Source organism: Nannobrachium achirus (genome assembly GCF_963921795.1).
Source record: "Nannobrachium achirus genome assembly, chromosome: 15".
Lineage (NCBI taxonomy): Eukaryota > Metazoa > Chordata > Actinopteri > Myctophiformes > Myctophidae > Nannobrachium > Nannobrachium achirus.
Genome location: NC_137822.1, coordinates 42,776,301 through 42,796,141, shown reverse-complemented (window position 1 = coordinate 42,796,141; position 19,841 = coordinate 42,776,301). Strand labels below are relative to the sequence as shown.

Below are 19,841 nucleotides of genomic sequence, written 5' to 3'. Positions count from 1 at the left end.
AACCGGAGCAGACTTCACCTCTATGTTAAGCAGGGGGCGTGGCCAGACTTCTGGCCGTGGTTCAAGTGGGACGCTGACTGGTGCGTGGGTGGCATGAGGTTGAACCACTTAAAGGACAACTTTGGGTTCATATTTTAGATTGTAATTAAAGAATGTAAATGATGAGTGTTAAAATTGTTTCATTTACTTCTTTCTATTGTTTTAGAGATTCTAATTTCAGTGGCTGGGGGCATGCGTACAAGTGGCTAAATATGTCATTTTACCTATACAAGCCCATTCCCAAGATACAACGCAACCTTTCATGGTTGGATGTGACTTATGGGGGCTAGAAATGTTACTGTAAACAGCAATAAAGAAACTGCTGGCTTATTGTGTCTAAAAATACATATTTAGCCACTTGTACGCATGCCCCAGTGCGTACGCATGCCCCACATTTTAGCATGGTGAACGCGATAAAACAATAGAACTAAGCAAATGAAAACATTTTAACACTCACCTTTTCTTTTCACTAATTACAATCTAAAATATGAACCCTTGTTGTAAAAAACCAAAGTTATCCTTTAAACTCTCTACAGGGGTTGACACTAGGGTCCCAGAGGCACTTGCCCGTCGGGCAAGTACAGGTCATGTTCTACTTGCCCGCAGGTCATGCCCACTTGCCCGAAAAGTAAATAGTCCATTATAAAATGATTGGTAAGATTTTAATTACCGCTCAATGTAACACTTATTTCTTTACTTTCTGGGGCTGCGCAATAACAAATGTCATACCTCAATGTCTCCAAATCCAAATACCTATATAGCTATGATTGAATATGTCTATGGTTTCACACTTGTTACATTCCACAGACCAGAAGACACGCTGGCCACGTTCAGGTGTTTAGACAGATATCTTGTGTTGTATTTATAGACGGTTGCGTCCCCTCTCAAATTAGCACTTGCCTGGTCGGGCAACCTGAAAGCAAACTTCACCTGCCCGAAGGTTTTATTTACCTGCCGGGGGCAGGTGGGCAAGCCTTAGTGTCAATGCCTGTCTCTAGTAAAGGCACTGTTTCCCAAACAGTGGGTCAGACACACGTTTATGGGTCACGAGAATATCGCTTAATTTTGTGTTTCCAACATTTTCTTTCTATAATTAGTATCGTTTTTAGAGGTAAAAAAAATCTTCATGAATTGAAAACAAATACATTGTTTTTCTAAATAATGTAATACCGGTAAATACAAAAAGGATGATGAGACCAATTAAGCACTCTTGTGGAAAAAAGGTTATAGCCTTTAATTTAATTGTATTTCAGCTATTGCATTATGGCAATAATAATATTCTTGCCATAATGCAAAAACCAAAATACATTCTAAGGCTTTTTAACTTTGTGTGCCTTGCCTTGGTCTCATCCTTTTTTGCATCAACCCTGTCACCTATTGTACCAAGGAGCACCTTGTTGTAGATTTTTACACAAGCCTTCTTTTTTCTTCTATTTTTTCTAATTTAATAAATACATTTAAAAAAATAAATCAAATTCTATTCATTAGAAAACAAATGTAGAAAACAAATAAGAAGTCATGAAAATAGGCGATCTACAAGTGGCACTCGAGCTAAAATGTTTGGGAACCACTGTAGTCTTTAAGGAACTGCAGATGGACCGCTTTTCCCCCTGTCGACACTCCAGATCTCTTTGGCAAAAATAAAAGATCTACAAGCTAGATCGGCTATTCTGCTTTAGATCATTTAAATAATATGATAATTTATTGACACACAAATAGGTAAATAAACCTACCCATCACAATACAAAAATGACGCCACAAAAATGTCATGTAAAACTTGCATGCAGATTGACTTGCATGATGAACAAAGCTTTGGGTTATGACCCAGTGTATGACTTAGGGGTGGCACGTGCCACTTTATCTGCCCACTGATGTTCCATGACCCCAGCCACTCACCTCAATGATGACCCCCTTTATAGTACTATTGAAAGACTTTGAACAGGATGTGATCCTATAATGACATACCCCAATATAGGGAGGATGCCAGGGTGTAAGTGAACAGTGACAGTTTAGTGAATAAAACACCATTTTTAAACACGCAAGCTGGTTGCAGTTGGTCTGCTGCACCTGCTCTCCCATTGGGACACACGTGGTCAGATACAGTGTAGGACCACTATACTGATTGACGAGTGCAGTGGTTCTCAAAGTGGATTCCAGGGACTCTGTGGGTTCCTTTGATCAAAGTCTGTAACTCTGACAGTGTACAAGTTCCATTTGGACCTTGAAAATGTGAAACGTAAAAGTCTGAGAAACACTAGTGAAAGGTCTTTCATTCTACAGCTTGCACTGGGTTCCCTGGCCCAGTAGTTATGGATTTTAGCTTTTATGACACAGCAATCTCTCGAGACAAGAGTCAATGATGGCTAGGTCAAAACAAGAAAAGGTACAGACAGAGTGGGCGTTCCCCTTTCTTTGACGATAGCTTGCCAGATTGATGACACAGTGCCTTGAAACTATCCGCTCTCCTGTATGTTAAACCACTTCAATCCCAGCAGACATATTCTGAGGAAAACATTTTCAGAAAAGAGATGTAATCAGAAAGGTTATTGGTATATAGAGCCCTGAGGGACTCCGGTCAACCAAGTATAGGGTTTAAGTGGTTAACAGTTTATGAGCGTGTCGTCCATGCTCTATTAGTCATAGTGAAGTACAAATCACTGAATATTAAACTGTAATTATAATATCCTTCTAAGTTTAATTCCTCAGCGGGCCATTTGGCTTACCTACACACAGCAACTATTAACTAGCAGCTCAAGACGAGATATCTAGTACCTGCCATTGTTTTACTATCACAACTGTGTGTGTGTGTGTGTGTGTGTGTGTGTGTGTGTGTGTGTGTGTGTGTGTGTGTGTGTGTGTGTGTGTGTGTGTGTGTGCGTGTGCATGTGCGTGCGTTCGCGAATTATCTGTCCTACATGTCCTGTGTCCTATCAGAGTATATGAACATGATTTCAGATCATGTTCTAATAGGATATACTTGAATCATCTACTGTACATTATAGTCACCAAAGCCTTTTGTCTTTCTTCCTCCTCCTCTCTCTCTTCAGTGATTTCTTACTGACAGACCACTGCACAGGATAGTGAACATGGCGAGCTCTTTCGCACGACTGATTTCCAGCCATCGCACGGCGGCCGTCCTGGCCAGCCTGGGAGCAGGGACCCTGGCAGGGGGCTTGTTCATGAACGAGAACAGCACTCTGCTCGCTGACACCAAGAAGAAGCTCTATCCTCCCAGGTAAGACCACACAGCCTGCACACACTGGCACATTGGACTTTATTTATATTGAAAGTTAACCACTTGTTCCTATTTATTACTCAATCTATTAAAGCCTCACAGCGTATTGGGTTGTGAGCTTTGAAAACCTGTGTACCCTATATTGCCAAATGCCAAGTATTCATTGTTTCAGTTGTTGTACAAAATGTATTCGCTTTGGGACAGCATGCAGTCACACAAATACAGATTCCATAATGAGTCAAATGAATCGAGAGACCGCCGCTGATTTCCGTGGACCGTGGATCGTCCAACATTAGCCACCAGAATGTTTTTCAATTTGGGCCTAACATAACTGTGAATAGGTAAAAAACATATTAATCAAAAATATTCAAAATGGAGGAAAACTAAATCATAACTGTGCTAGAATCTTTGGTAAAACAATTATAGTTAATTAATTTGATGAAAATGTATGTTTAAAAGGGCAGCCTATGAGAGTAAAATATTGCTTGTTTGTACCTATAAGAGCTCAGTGGCAGGTAACTGCAAGGCAAGGTTGTGAGGTCAGGGGTTCAGAAATCCCCAGGCCTAGTCATGCCAAACAGCATAAGAATGGTACCCTGTGTCCCCCCCTTTGGACTGAGGGTAAGTCTCTGTGAAATGCTGGCTTCATGTCCAGACACACTATGTCCAGGGGGTGTACTTGGGGACCGCCTGGGGAACCAGAGCCCCTGATTGTCCCAGGTTCGATTCCAGGCCGGCGTAGCAATGTTGATGTGTGTCCCTGAGCAAGACTCTTAACCCTTAATTGCTCACAAGCTCCTACCTTGTGGGCAGCGAATCAGCTGGTTTGGGCTGAAAATACTGAATTTCCCTCTGCGGAGGAAATAGGTATCTATGATTATGATCTACTCGTACATTAAACTGCCTCACGCTACAGAAACAAGGTAAATAGGAGGTAGGGACATCACGTGACAACAGGGATACGCCATGTCCAGCCATGGAGCTCACCATGGGTGCCAGTATCGCGAGACTAGCCACCGTTTCCTGTCTGTGAACCAAATCTCTTCGGAGACAGAAACAATTATTATTTACTGTTGTTATTATTATTATTTAATTATGCACTATGGCTATGCACATCGAAAAGCAAGTGATTGTAAAAAATACCTTTGATATATTTTCTTTTATATTCATGAACAGATTATATAACAAATATCTCAGTCATTCATAAATAGTGTTTCTTCCAGGTTTATTCATGAGCTATACTAGCCGGCTCCATCATTCTGGCACCCATGGGAGCGTCATGGCCGGTCCCGGCGGTCACGTGTTTCCTTCCTTATATTTTTACTTCCTTGTACAGAAACAGGATATAGAGTATGCTTCTGACCTCTGGGCCACATGGCTCGGGAAGCGTTGGTTCCCATGTCCTTCCTTACATTAGTACCTATCTGGAATGTGTCCTCTGTATCTGACACATCCTACTATGAAGGACAGCAGGCGGCTGCTGGACTTAACAGCAATCATGGGGACCATGCAGGCAGACACTGGCAGGAAATATAAACGCAGGGCGACAGATCTTTTTGAGTGTTGGAAATTCAAATGATGTGGGGAAGAAAACTATAGTTATTATGTTACAATTTGGCATTCTCATAAACAATTACACATGTGATATAAATTGTGAAAAATTATTGAACAGCTGAATCCTCCCTGCCCCCTCCAACATTCAGAAAACGTTCTTTGAAAAGAAGAGAGTCAGGAGAAATCCACCCTGGTGAACCCATGCAAGCAGTATATCGACAAATACAAGGATGCTTAAAGTATTTCATCAATATACATTTATTTTCACAGTTCGCAGTAGAGAGGCTTCTAGAGCTAATTCCTCCACCCGGGATGTCATTATTCTTTTCCAGCAGTTAAGGAGAACTTTTCTAATTTTAAGAATTTCCATATAATTATTTTCAAAAAAGCAAACAATATTGTTTGGATGAATTACATAACACACGTCTGAAGTTGGCCTACCTTTAATGAGAACGTTGTTTCATAAAGTGACACTGAGGCCTTTTGAAGCACCTGTTGAAGAAGAAAATGAACATGATCCCTGGAGGTTTTACTTACTAAGTAAGTTATGTAAAGCCCAGAGTCATGGGGTCTCTGGCAAGTGGCAAGATCAAACATTCTGCCCTTCACCATCCCTCTCTGGTTTCCTCACTGTTACCTTTCACTTCATTTCATTACTTCAAGGACACTTTTTTCAATTGCTTAACTGCTTTTAATCTGGTGGCCCAGTTTTTAGTAAAAACATGTAACAGTTAAAAAAATAAAAATTAAAAAAAGAAATTGATTGATTGATTGAAGTATTTATTCGAAGTTTGCATAGGAAAATATACAGTTTTGTGACAGTACAGTTCACTGGTACAAGGTCTACTAAAAGGATAAGCTCAGGAAAGCCGTGGCTTGTTTACATTGAGATCCTTTTTTAAGTCATAATAACATTAAATGACAGACAAATAGAACACAGTACTATGCAGAAGATATCACAAGAAAACCAGTTGTAAAGGTTACAGAAGGTTACCAGTCTTCGAGTGGCAGCTGGCTGTAAGTGGTTTTTCAGAGCTGTTTTAAAGGAAGTTAGGGATTTACACTCCTATAGGCCTAAACATTTTCGAAGCAAGGCTTCCATGCCAGCTAACTAAATATATATGTGCCAACCGTCCTTCTAATCCTCTCTAGCTCTGACTTCCCCGACCTGAGGAAACATAACAACTGCATGGCCCATGCTCTGACGCCGGCCATCTACGCCAAGCTGAGGGACAAGCTGACCCCCAACAACTGGTCCCTGGACCAGTGCATCCAGACCGGGGTGGACAACCCGGGACACCCCTTCATCAAGACGGTCGGAGCGGTGGCGGGCGATGAGGAGAGTTATGAGGTAAGCGACATGATCATAGGGAGAGTGTTGGCTGCAGCTAGCCATTAGTTGCTTAGAACAGGGGTTTTCAAAGTATTAGCGACGGCAGTCCAGGGGTGACGCGAGATAATTTGATAATATTTGGAATTTATTTGGACAAAATATTTAGTATCATTTTAAACTTGAAGTACAAGGTTATTTTCAGTCAGTTCTAACCAAAATTGCTATTATCTCAACGTTTTACTCGCAACATAATCACTAAGATATCGTCACTGTCGGGCAGACCCTAAGCCTCGTATCTCCAAGTTTCAAATGTGTACATCTTTTGCCCTGCTTCATCATACAAGACTGTCGCACAAAACTAGTGAAAACAGCCGATCTACAAGCACACAACGCCTCGCGATACGAGGTGTTGTGTGCTTGTAGATCTGCTGTTTTCACTAGTATAGTACATTTTATAGATGATAAATACAAAACGAACGGTTTTGGACATACAAGGTTTCCACCCGACAACACCGATGTGCTATAAATATTAAGGTGCTGGGAGTGAAAATTCAGATTAAAAAAAATATTCATGGGGTGCCCTGAGACAAAAAAAGTTTGGGAACCCCTGCATTATAGCTTCTTAGAAATTACAAGGTAGGGGTCAAGGTAAACGTTATTGTCCACAAGGGACATTTGGCTTGGGCTTTCACCCCTGCTGCAGCCACACATAAAACATCAATGACAAAAGACATAATAGAAACACATACAGGGGGGACACAACAATACACAGTGCACAGATAGTAGTTAATCTAATCTCACAATAGAAACACATACAGGGGGGGACACAACATTACACAGTGCACAGATAGTAGTTAATCTAATCTCACAATCAATGCTGTTTCAGGGCCTCGCTCAACATTTTAGTTGACGCCGGTACAAAGGATTACTCCATCGATAACTTTTATGTTATAATCAAGAAGGTATCTTTTTGAGTGGTGCTAGCTGCTCCAATACATGGCTCTGTGTGTATGTCTACGTGGGTATGTCCATGAAAAATGGACAGTGTATAAAATACCAATTAGGTAACCAACCGTATGTCCCTTTTCTTATTGGGTAATATAATGATGAGACGTCATGTGGGTCTATCCTGTGACGTCATGTGGGTATATCCGGAATCGGGTCGCATGGGTAACAGTTCCAACTGAGACTTCCAGAGTTCCTTATCCTGAGCAACTTCCTCCACTCCCTCTGGGAGTATACCAAGGCGTTCCCAGGCCAGTTTGGAGATATAATCCTTCCATCTGGTCTTTGGTCTGCCACGAGGTCTCCTCCCAGTGGAACGTGCATCGAGAACCTTCCTAGGAGGCATCCGTACTAGATGCCCGAACCACCTAAGCTGACTCAGTATAATAAATGTAGTAAATACATACTGTATATTGCATACGGTGTCATAGCTCAACCTCCTCATGCTGGTGACCAGCCCGGTCACCCACTGCTGAGGAATGGTATTCCATTCCTCAACCAGGATATGTTGCAGGTCAGCCAACATAGTTGCATTGCTACCATGGTGGTCTAGCACGTACAACACGACCCACACATCTGGGCTGTTGGCAGTGCCAACAGCCCAGACCTGCGGGTTGTGTTGTACGTTGGCAGTTCACTCAGTCCTCTCTCTACTCCTGTGCTTTTGAAGCTCTGTGCCTAGGAGACACATCGTACAGGAGTGGATAACCACACATTATTATTGCAACTATTCAAAATGTTATCAATAAAACATTTCTATTCACTCTTTACTTTTACTCAGATACAGAAGCAAATTCAACACCCTAAAACGAATATTTTTGAACTTCTTTCAACCTGGCAGGCCTGTGTTGTGCATGCCATTATAAGTCACATCTTTATTCATTAATGTATTCAAAAACAGCTGATCTAGAAGCTCACAATGCATTACAAAATAATAAATATCTTAGTTAATGGTGACCACCCTTGTTTTGCCAGTGATGCTGCATGCCCTCACCGTGAATACTACTGACTGCATCAGAATTAGCTCTTGAATGTGTCATTGTGAGCCATGTTCAATCTCAAGTACAGTACCTGCTCTAAAGACAATTAAACAAACAACATATATTGAATTTAGTTGCCGTTAAGATCAAGATGATACGCACATGTCCATCTTGGAAAAGGGAAAGGTCCAAACTCTTACAATGTGAGCTTTACACATTTGACACATGATGTACATAGAACGTAATGACATAATCAACAAATATTTAACAACAAGTTATGTGAATTATTCAAATGTACACTTGGCTGACACCTCCAATCTGAATGTGTGAATGCATAAGTGAAGTATGTGGACATGTCAAACTCGATGAACAATGACTAAAATCACATGAACCATTTGTGACCGTGTTGTTTAAAAGCTCTCTTTGCTGTGAAATCCACCAGGTGTTTGCTGAACTCTTTGACCCCATCATCAAAGACAGACACGGAGGCTACGACCCCACAACCATGACCCACCCCACCGACCTGGACTCCTCCAAGGTTATCCATCCATCCATCCATTCAACCATCCATCCATTCAACCATCCATCCATACATACATACAGTACATACTGTATATCCTTCTACATTTGACCAGTTCTACTTTATATCAGTTTGATTGATTGATTGATTGATTGATTGATTGATTGATTGATCGATCCATCGATCCATCGATCCATCGATCCATCGATCAATTGAATACTTTATAACAAATTGCAAAAAGTACAGAGGTACAGTGATACAATGACGCTAAACGGATTTGTTTCCATTGTGGTCCTGTGTATTCAATTCATCAAGACACAAATACATACTGTATAGACAAATCTACAGAGCGCTGCCCTTAGTTGTGGTACTGGTATCTCGGTGACCAAGTGGTGCCACTTCACACCGCAGTTATGATTGCCGCTCATGTGGATTTGTGTATCAAGAAGACACTCATCTAATCTAAACACTTTCCACGTTTATTTGTTTGTTTTTTCCCAGATCAAAAACGGAGTGTTTGACTCTAAGTACGTGTTGTCGTCCCGCGTCCGTACCGGCCGCAGCATCCGTGGCCTCAGCCTGCCGCCGGCCTGCTCCCGCGCGGAGCGCCGCGAGGTGGAGCGGGTGACGGTGACGGCCCTGAGCGGCCTGAAGGGAGACCTGGCTGGGCAGTACTACAGCCTGGAGGGCATGACGGAGAAGGAGCAACAGCAGCTCATCGATGTGAGTGGACTAGGGCATTAACGACTTGTGATTTTTGCAAGTCGACTCGACTCAGTAAAAAGTTGAGTTGAAGTCGACTTTATCGTTTGATTAACTTATTGTGCAACATTGTTTTCTCACTCAACTGTAATCAAACCAATTTAACAATTGACAATTTAAGTACTTTTTAATATCTCTAAAATGAGAAATTGTGAAAATAGCCGATCTACATGCGAGGCGTTGTGAGCATGTAGATCTGCTATTTTCACAATAGAACATTTTTTTCAACTTCGACTTTCGCCTTTCTCTGGTGTGAGTCGACTTGTCGACTTTTTCGTTAATGAATGAGTTCATTCCCTACTTGATCAATGATCACACAAAAGCATCAAAAGTAGCAGATCTGCAAGCTCGAAATGTGGCGCAAAGCGATGCGCTTTGAGCTTGACAATCTCATGTCTGTGAACTAATATTTCCGACAACTAAATACAGTATCTAATCAAATTAGATGACGCTTTACACTTTGGGTCAAAAGATGATTTAAAGTCTCACAGGGGACTAAATTACATATCTGTGTTACTGTAATATTAGGCTCCTAAACAATTTAGGAGCAACATCTAAAACCACTGAAATTCTGTTGCTTGGGGGACCAAATTTAAAAACAATTTGACCACCATAAATCCCAATGAAAACTCACTATTATATTATTATAAATGACAATTTGCCTGATGCATATACATGGTCCATGATGGACTATATATACTAACTGAAGAAATGTTAGGAAACATGCTATAACTGTTATACCCTGGAGAGTCTTTTGATGTGATAATGATATACTATACAGTCCCCCTCAGTCCAATAACAGTGTGTTTGTATTGAATTGACATCTTCCCTCTGATCCACTCATGCTGCCCTGCACATAAAGGACCACTTCTTGTTTGACAAACCCGTGTCTCCTTTACTCACGTCGGCCTTCATGGCCCGGGACTGGCCCGATGCCAGGGGGATCTGGTAAGAGACCAACCAACGCAGGGCAAACTAATCCCCTGCCAATCCTGTCCTCCTCACCCAAGAAAATCCCGATCCCTTAATACTCTGCCAGCATATGCAGTAGTACAGTATATTCCCCTTACAAAAAGCGTCTTTCCGTAGCCTCCTCTAGACTTGAACCCTTTCTTTCTTTTCCTCATGTACCGTATACAGTATCAGTGTTTGTATCACCTTCTTTAGAACATGTCATGATGACACATGATCCCTTTAAAAAACGGGTACATTATATTGTGTATCATTAATTATTTTGTGCTTTAACTATTGAAAAATAGCAGATATACAAGCTCACAGCGCGGAACCGAGTGCCGTGCTGCAAGCTTTAGATCTATTTTTGAAAAATCGTGAAAATTTGAATTTTGACCCGATTCTATAAGTGTCTTTTGAATCCTTCTAAGATTTTTTGAAAAACCTACAGCATGTTTCTATGACAGCAATCTGGCCAGCCATCGTCAAAGAAAAGGTCCTTTTCACTTAACTGGAGCTCAGTTAGTCTGTTCTTGAGAGACTACTATGACAGTGGTTCTCAAACCTTTTCATGTGAAGGACCCACAAAATGACATATATTTGGCCACGGACCCCCATCTCAAAATATTTCGTTCCAGGGACCACCCAGAAGCAAAATTTGAGTTACAAATGTTCGCTTTGAAAATACATATATTCAAAGATTTGCACACTTTTTCAAAAATAGCAAATCTACATGCTCGCAGCGCGGCACTCGGTGCCACGCTGTGAGCTTGTATATCTGCTATTTTTCACTGGTTAAAGCATTCAATAATTCTAGGCCTGACTAAGTACTGACTTATGTAAGACGTGTTGGCCAACTCGTCATCACTGTCCTTATTATGACCTTGCTGGGCATGACAATAATGTGTAGCATTGTACAGCACCTTGTCACATTTGTTTTGAAAGGTGCCTAATAAATTGACCTTACTTTACCAAGCATTTACTGCAGACCAGTGATTCTCACCCTTTTTAATTTCAACATTTTACATTTTCAGATAGATATGCATTAGACAACGTTGGTTCCTAACTATCACTCATTTACCCCATAGCAGGGACCCCCTGGAACCCCTTCAAGGACCACTGGGGGGTCCCCATTCCCCAGACCCAATGTTGAGGATCACTGACATAGACAGCTCATCCTTGTAGAGAGAGCTTGTATGGAGCATTCATTCATGTGTCTTCTTCCTTTGTGTGTTGTGTTTCCCTCTCCTCTTCCCGTCCCCTACAACCTGTAGGACCACTTCTTGTTTGACAAGCCTGTGTCTCCACTGTTGACCTGTGCCTTCATGGCCAGAGACTGGCCTGACGGCCGGGGCATCTGGTAGGCCTCTGTCTGCCTGGCTCTGCCTGCATGTTTCTTACTGCAGGGTTCCCCAATTAGTTTTCCCCAAGGGCCGAAATCATGTCTAGGGTACCAAGCCGAGGGCCACAGCATTGCAGGGGGTGACGTTGGTGGCGTTCCCGCTACTCCAGTGACAGTTCAGATATGGTCGTTGTCGGGTGAAAATCTTGTATGTCCAAAACCGTTCGTTTCGCATTTATCATTTTAAAAATGATTTAAACTAGTGAAAACAGCCGATCTACAAGCACACAACGCCTCGCACCGCGAGGCGTTGTGTGCTTGTAGATCGGCTGTTTTCACTACTTTTGTGAGACAGCCTTGAATGATGAAGCAGGACTTTACTTTGCGAAAGAACGTACACATTTGGAGATACGGGTTTCCACCTGACAACGACGATATACTAGTGTTGTTGCTGCTCTTATACCACCATTATTACTGGGGTTGGTGGGGGCCTGACAGTAGCCCCCCGCGGGCCACAAATGGCCCGCGGGCCACCTATTGGGGAACCCTGTCTTACTGTGTGACGGCAGGGGCATCTGGTCTGCCTGGTTCTGTCTGCATGACTGTTTGACCTTTAAGACTTTGAGTTAGCTTATCAGAGAACATGGCAGCTGCTTCTGGGTATTTGCATGAGGCTAATGCCGGCTCATAATTTGTCTATCACAGACGCATAGCCTTTATTTTAGGGCTGGGACTCAATACAAAAAAAATAATTTAGAGGCTTTGTAATTAATTAATGAAAATTAATTGCATGTTGAATCACATATTTTCAATTACAATGCATTCTGGTATATGAGTGAATCAATCTTTATTTCCCATCCACTGGGCCAAGCAAAGCGGTCTGAACGGCTTTTTCTCCCATTGTGTGCACTGGGGTTTGTTGGTTTGTTGTCTGTTTGTTGGGGCACCGGTGTGATCGGTACGCCTGAAACTCATCCAGCGAGAAAGGTTCCGTGGTGCAAAAACTAAGCACGATTAAAATGTGTTAATTTTTCTAATTGTGTTATTGGCGCAAGTAAAATGTGTAATTTTTTGGATTGTTTTATTTTTCTGTAATTAATTAATCGAAATGAATCAGTTAAAGCTATATATGTGTAAGATGCCCAACTAGTGGTCATTAGCCCTATAGCAAACCGCGGTCGCGTCCGCGTCTTTCGGCCGTTTTTCGTACCTTCAGACCCCCGCGTCTGCCTCCACCTCGCTGAGATCTATCTTTTGAGGGGTCCCTTGTTCCTGTGCGTTCAGTAATTCCAGAGATACGGACTCCTTCACCCTGCCTGGTAGGCGAAATTACCTAGAGAAGGGATGGTACAAACGGGCGACAACAAATATGGCTGCCATAGCGACCCCACTTCAAGATGCGCTGTGATTGGCCGGCAGTTGTATAACCCTCGCTGTGATTGGCCGGTAGTGTGATGACGCAATTTTGGCGCGAGATCCGGTCCCCGGCAAGGATCGCAGTTTACATATATAGAGAAGGCTTTACAGGCTGAAATTCACAGAGTGGGTGTTCTAAAACTTTAGCGATTTAACAGTTAGGACAATTTTAAGATTTGTTTTATAAAAAAAGTTACATGGTACAACTTTAAAGTCCCATCCCTACTTATTTATTATTTAAGGGCAATAAGAACATTTGATCAGCACTTTGTGTTAATAATAAATAGATCAACATTACTGTTAATGAGGAACTGTTAGCTGAGAACTGGGCAGTTGCTGCCTTGTTCGTACACAGACATTCTACAAATTATGACCTGTCAGAGGTTGTTTTGCCCTCCGCGTTTTGGTTCCTTTGTGCCTGGATCAACTTGGCAGCCGAGATTTCGTCTATGTTTGACATGTTGACTTCTGTCAGCATGGATGTTTAGTCACTGTGACAGTTCAGTGCACGGTGGCATAGCATAGCTTGTGCTAAATTGGTCAGATTAGGCTGATCACCCTTTCTGGCCTTTGATAAAGACACATCCTCCAATGAAAATAAATGCTGGGTATGGGATTTATCATAAGAATATATTTTGCCTGCCTGTCCTGCTTGTGTCCTTAAATTCAAATTGGTACTAACATGTAAACAGTGTGTCTGTTTTCATGGTGGTTATGTAATTGCCCCAAAAGTATTACACTAAATTATATCGTTGCTATTGGGCAGAAACCTCATATCACCATATTTTAACATTTGAGTTTTTTTTCTTAAATGAATACCAACCTCATCATACTAAAGTCAGTAAAGTGTCACACAAAATAATCTAAAGTAGCAGATCTACAAGCTCGAAACACAGCACGGCACGTTTTGTGCTTGTGGGTCTGCTACTTTTGCTACTGTACTTTTGAATGAGTTTTGGACACATGTGGTTTCCACCCAACAGTGTGGATGTGTTTTAACTGTTTGTAAAAACGTAACCCCATGGGTTTAATGTGGTTCATTGACAGATATGGTCGTTATGGTCGTTGTCGGGTGAAAATCTTGTATGTCCAAAACCGTTCGTTTCGCATTTATCATTTTAAAAATGATTTAAACTCGCACCGCGAGGCGTTGTGTGCTTGTAGATCGGCTGTTTTCACTACTTTTGTGAGACAGCCTTGAATGATGAAGCAGGACTTTACTTTGCGAAAGAACGTACACATTTGGAGATACGGGTTTCCACCTGACAACGACGATATACTAGTGTTGTTGCTGCTCTTATACCACCATTATTACTGGGGTTGGTGGGGGCCTGACAGTAGCCCCCCGCGGGCCACAAATGGCCCGCGGGCCGCCTATTGGGGAACCCTGTCTTACTGTGTGACGACAGGGGCATCTGGTCTGCCTGGTTCTGTCTGCATGTCTGTTTGACCTTTAAGACTTTGAGTTAGCTTATCAGAGAACATGGCAGCTGCTTCTGGGTATTTGCATGAGGCTAATGCCGGCTCATAATTTGTCTATCACAGACGCATAGCCTTTATTTTAGGGCTGGGACTCAATACAAAAAAAATAATTTAGAGGCTTTGTAATTAATTAATGAAAATTAATTGCATGTTGAATCACATATTTTCAATTACAATGCATTCTGGTATATGAGTGAATCAATCTTTATTTCCCATCCACTGGGCCAAGCAAAGCGGTCTGAACGGCTTTTTCTCCCATTGTGTGCACTGGGGTTTGTTGTCTGTTTGTTGGGGCACCGGTGTGATCGGTACGCCTGAAACTCATCCAGCGAGAAAGGTTCCGTGGTGCAAAAACTAAGCACGATTAAAATGTGTTAATTTTTCTAATTGTGTTATTGGCGCAAGTAAAATGTGTAATTTTTTTGGATTGTTTTATTTTTCTGTAATTAATTAATCGAAATGAATCAGTTAAAGTCCCATCCCTACTTATTTATTATTTAAGGGCAATAAGAACATTTGATCAGCACTTTGTGTTAATAATAAATAGATCAACATTACTGTTAATGAGGAACTGTTAGCTGAGAACTGGGCAGTTGCTGCCTTGTTCGTACACAGACATTCTACAAATTATGACCTGTCAGAGGTTGTTTTGCCCTCCGCGTTTTGGTTCCTTTGTGCCTGGATCAACTTGGCAGCCGAGATTTCGTCTATGTTTGACATGTTGACTTCTGTCAGCATGGATGTTTAGTCACTGTGACAGTTCAGTGCACGGTGGCATAGCATAGCTTGTGCTAAATTGGTCAGATTAGGCTGATCACCCTTTCTGGCCTTTGATAAAGACACATCCTCCAATGAAAATAAATGCTGGGTATGGGATTTATCATAAGAATATATTTTGCCTGCCTGTCCTGCTTGTGTCCTTAAATTCAAATTGGTACTAACATGTAAACAGTGTGTCTGTTTTCATGGTGGTTATGTAATTGCCCCAAAAGTATTACACTAAATTATATCGTTGCTATTGGGCAGAAACCTCATATCACCATATTTTAACATTTGAGTTTTTTTTCTTAAATGAATACCAACCTCATCATACTAAAGTCAGTAAAGTGTCACACAAAATAATCTAAAGTAGCAGATCTACAAGCTCGAAACACAGCACGGCACGTTTTGTGCTTGTGGGTCTGCTACTTTTGCTACTGTACTTTTGAATGAGTTTTGGACACATGTGGTTTCCACCCAACAGTGTGGCTGTGTTTTAACTGTTTGTAAAAACGTAACCCCATGGGTTTAATGTGGTTCATTGACATTGGGTTTAATGTGGTTCATTGACATTAGGTTTAATGTGGTTCATTTTGACATTGCTGTTTGTTTCTCCTCAAGGCACAACAATGCAAAGAACTTCCTGATCTGGATCAACGAGGAGGACCACACCAGAGTCATCTCCATGGAGAAGGGAGGAGACATGAAGAGTGTGTTTGACAGGTTCTGCACAGGACTCAAACAGGTACAGTACACATTATGTTATACACTACAGTCTCAATTATTGACACCGCTGATGATGACCAGTGGAGAACCCATTAAGACTTGAGGCCGATTCCAGAAAAGATCTTCTAAATCCTAATAACAATTTTCTTAAAAAGAAAAAAAAGGAAAAAAAAGAAAAACATCTCAGTGGTTCTCAAAACATTTTCATGTCAAGGACCTCAAAAATCATATACCGACTATTTGGCCTCGGACCCAAAATTAAAAATATTTTGTTCCAGGGAGCAAAGAAGCAAAAGATTTGAGTAAAGAAATGTTCGCTTTTAGGCTACAGTACGCTATATATAGGCCTATTCAAAGATTTGCACACATTTTCTTGTTTTGTTTTTTTCAAAAATAGTAGATCTACAAATTCATAGTGCGGCACAAAGTGACCCACTATTAGCTTGTATATCTGCTATTTTTTGAATAGACATAGTATAACATAATGGTTATTTAAAGTGGTTGAAATGACCGTGATGCTATGGAGAACATTATGGAACAGGCAATCTGGCAAGCCATCGCAAAGAAACTCGGTCTGTCTCTCTTCCTTTGAAGCTTAGCGACTTTGAGGCTGTCTCCTTAACACAGCATGTCATGTGGTGTCCCGTCCTCTAGGTGGAGCAGCTGATCCAGGAGCGAGGCTGGGAGTTCATGTGGAATGAGCGCCTGGGCTACGTCCTGACCTGTCCCTCCAACCTGGGCACCGGCCTGAGGGCCGGGGTGCACGTCAAGCTGCCCAACCTCAGCAAGGTGAGAGGTGTTCAACCTGCAGGCACTGCAGGGCTCAGGGCCTGGCAGGGACATGCTGGGCCCCTGATTCAGCCCGGGAAAAAGAGTTGTAGAGGCCCTCATTGCGCAATTTGTAATTTCAGATCATGACAAGTGACAAGCCAGTGGGCCAATTACATGAGTTATATTTCGTCATTGTCGTCATTGTGGAAACCTTGTATGTACAAAAAACATTTTAAAAATGATTTAAACTAGTGAAAACAGCCGATCTACAAGCACACAACGCCTTGTGCAGATCTGCTGTTTTCACTACCGGTACTTTTGTGCGACAGCCTTGTATGATGAAGCAGGGCTTTGCTTTGCGAAACATTTTACAAATGTAAAACTTGGACATACAAGGTTTCTGCCCGACAGTGACGATTTATTTTGTTGGCTGCCCAGCCCACAAAATGGAACGAAGGCCGACATTTTATTTATTTATTTTTCCCCTAATGACCGGTCCAGGCCGGGAATGAACCGTCCGTTCGGGAGTTGTCTCGCTTTTCCCAATGGCCAGCTGCACGTCCCTGTGAGAGGCGTTCAACCTGCAGGCACTACAGGGCTCAGGGCCTGGTGTGTGTGCATGTATAGGCCTACGTCTAGAATCTAATTGATTGCATTATCATTTACAGTGGTGTAAAATAACTTAAGTACAAGTTTGAGGTGTCTAAACTTTACTGGAGTATTTCCAATTTTCAGCAGTAGTACTTCTGCTCCACTACATCTCAGAGGCAAATCTTTTAATCCACTTTTTGACAACTTTAGATACTATAGTTACTTTGTGGATTTTGATTATTATTACAAAACATACAAAACAACGACTTCAATCTTCAGCCATATGTAGGCTACATTTCGGCCATTTGAAATCTGGCCGAATATACAAGCTCACAATGAATCACATTATAAAGTCGCATATAATGATTTTTTTTTTTCATATTTTGATACCAATACTTTTGTACTTTTGGAATTTCTACATTGCACTATTGATACTTTACTAGTAAAAAAATATATATATATTACCTTTTCCACCACTGATTATTTAACATGATTGACTTTGACTTTCCGTAGGACGCACGCTTCTCCAAAATCCTGGACAACCTGCGGCTGCAGAAGAGAGGAACAGGCGGTGTGGACACTGCTGCCACCGGAGACACCTTCGACATCTCCAACAACGACCGTCTGGGAAAATCTGAGGCAAGTTGACACGGCTTTGCCTAAAATACCATACATGTGTCTTGATTTGTATATAGGCTACTGGTGATTATAAAATAAACCTTGATAGCTACTGGCATCAATCACACAACAATCACAATTTCAAATGCACCAATATCAAATGTGTATTTAACTCATTGAATGCCATTTCAAGATGGCCCCCAAGTACCAGACTGCCACTATCCTAGATTTCTAGTGCACGGATCAATTTTTAGTGCACGGATCGTGCACGCCCATGCACCATATATGCATCATATGTGTAGTACTTTTTAACAGCTTTCAAACAAAAAAATCCGCTTGGAAATCCGTTCAGGCATTCATGAGATAGAAGCCTTCAAAGTCAGACAAAACAAACACTGCCACCTTCCAAATTTCTAGTGCACGGATAAATTTTTAGTGCACGGATCGTGCACGCCCATGCCTAGATCATGCACCATATGTGTAGTACTTTTTAACAGCTTTCAAACAAAAAAATCCGCTTGGAAATCCGTTCAGGCATTCATGAGATACAAGCCTTCAAAGTCAGACAAAACAGCCATTTTTGACATTTTGAAAGATGTGTTTGTTATGGGGCTAAACATGCAATTTCGCAATTGCGATCATGCCTAATACATTTGAGGCATTTTTAGAAATTTTTTTATAAAAAAAAAATTTGATTTTTTTTTTTTTTTTTTCAAAATGGCTTCCAACTCGGGAAACTCGGGCTGTGGCAGCCTGGGAGTACTGTAATAACTCGTGAAACTCGTGCCTTGGCAGTCAATGAGTTAAGAAAATAACTGACTATAAAGCCAGCATGTTGCAGCTATAGAGCAGTTAATACAATTCAATTCAATTCAAGAGCATGAGAAAACATACTGTACGTTTACATTACCAAAGCAATTATCAAAATATAATAAAAACAGCTGAAAATGGAGAACGGGATACAGTTGGAGGGGGTAAAGGATTGTGTAAACAGAACTATGTCACATTGTGTCGTTACATACAGGGTATGAAGCTTTTTGAAACAAATAGCAGCAATATTTTGCAGTCGCTTTGGAACAAATAGCAGCATTTTTTTCTTCTCAAAACGATTTAAATAGTATACAAAAAGAAGCCTCAGATGTAAAATGTGTTTAAAGGTAGCAGCTGAGCTCTGTTTGTATGCAGGTCTAGAGGTCACTCAATGGTCTGTACTCATTACAACGTTATACACTGTCAAGTATAAAGAAAACGTAGCAGCTGTTAAACATGTTACATGCTCAATAGGCTACAATCATAAAGTTCAAGTCCATACCAATCCAGTACTAGTAAGGCAATGTTCCAATTACATGACCACTTCTAACCACAAGGTAGCGCTAACACACCATTGCAACAGATACTGTAGGCTATTAACATGGTCCAGGTCCACAACACAATGGAAAAGTGGCGATTAGGAACATTTTTTTCGTTCAAAGATAACCTTTGTTCTCTGTTGCGTGTGTGTGTGTGTGTGTGTGTGTGTGTGTGTGTGTGTGTGTGTGTGTGTGTGTGTGTGTGTGTGTGTGTGTGTGTGCTTGTGCGTGTGCATGTGCGCGCGTGCGTGCGTGCGTGCGTGCGTGCGTGCGTGTGTGTGTTGACTGTAGGTGGAGCTGGTTCAGCTGTTGGTTGACGGAGTCCACTACTTGATTGAATGTGAAAAGAAGCTGGAAAAGGGACAGGACATCAAGGTCCCCGCCCCCCTCCAGCTGTTCAAGAAATGA

At 41.6% G+C, this 19,841-nt stretch overlaps 1 protein-coding gene across 1 annotated transcript; it reads left to right on the top strand.

The window, feature by feature from the left end:
• Positions 1-3,125: 3,125 nt before the first annotated feature.
• On the top strand, positions 3,126-19,841 carry ckmt2a (creatine kinase, mitochondrial 2a (sarcomeric); the record flags this gene model as incomplete). Its single annotated transcript, XM_080743300.1, has 9 exons — positions 3,126-3,274; positions 5,981-6,179; positions 8,589-8,684; positions 9,168-9,389; positions 10,291-10,376; positions 16,000-16,123; positions 16,759-16,893; positions 17,980-18,105; positions 19,725-19,841. The coding sequence occupies 9 exons, from the start codon at positions 3,126-3,128 to the stop codon at positions 19,839-19,841; spliced, it is 1,254 nt and encodes a 417-aa protein (XP_080599426.1).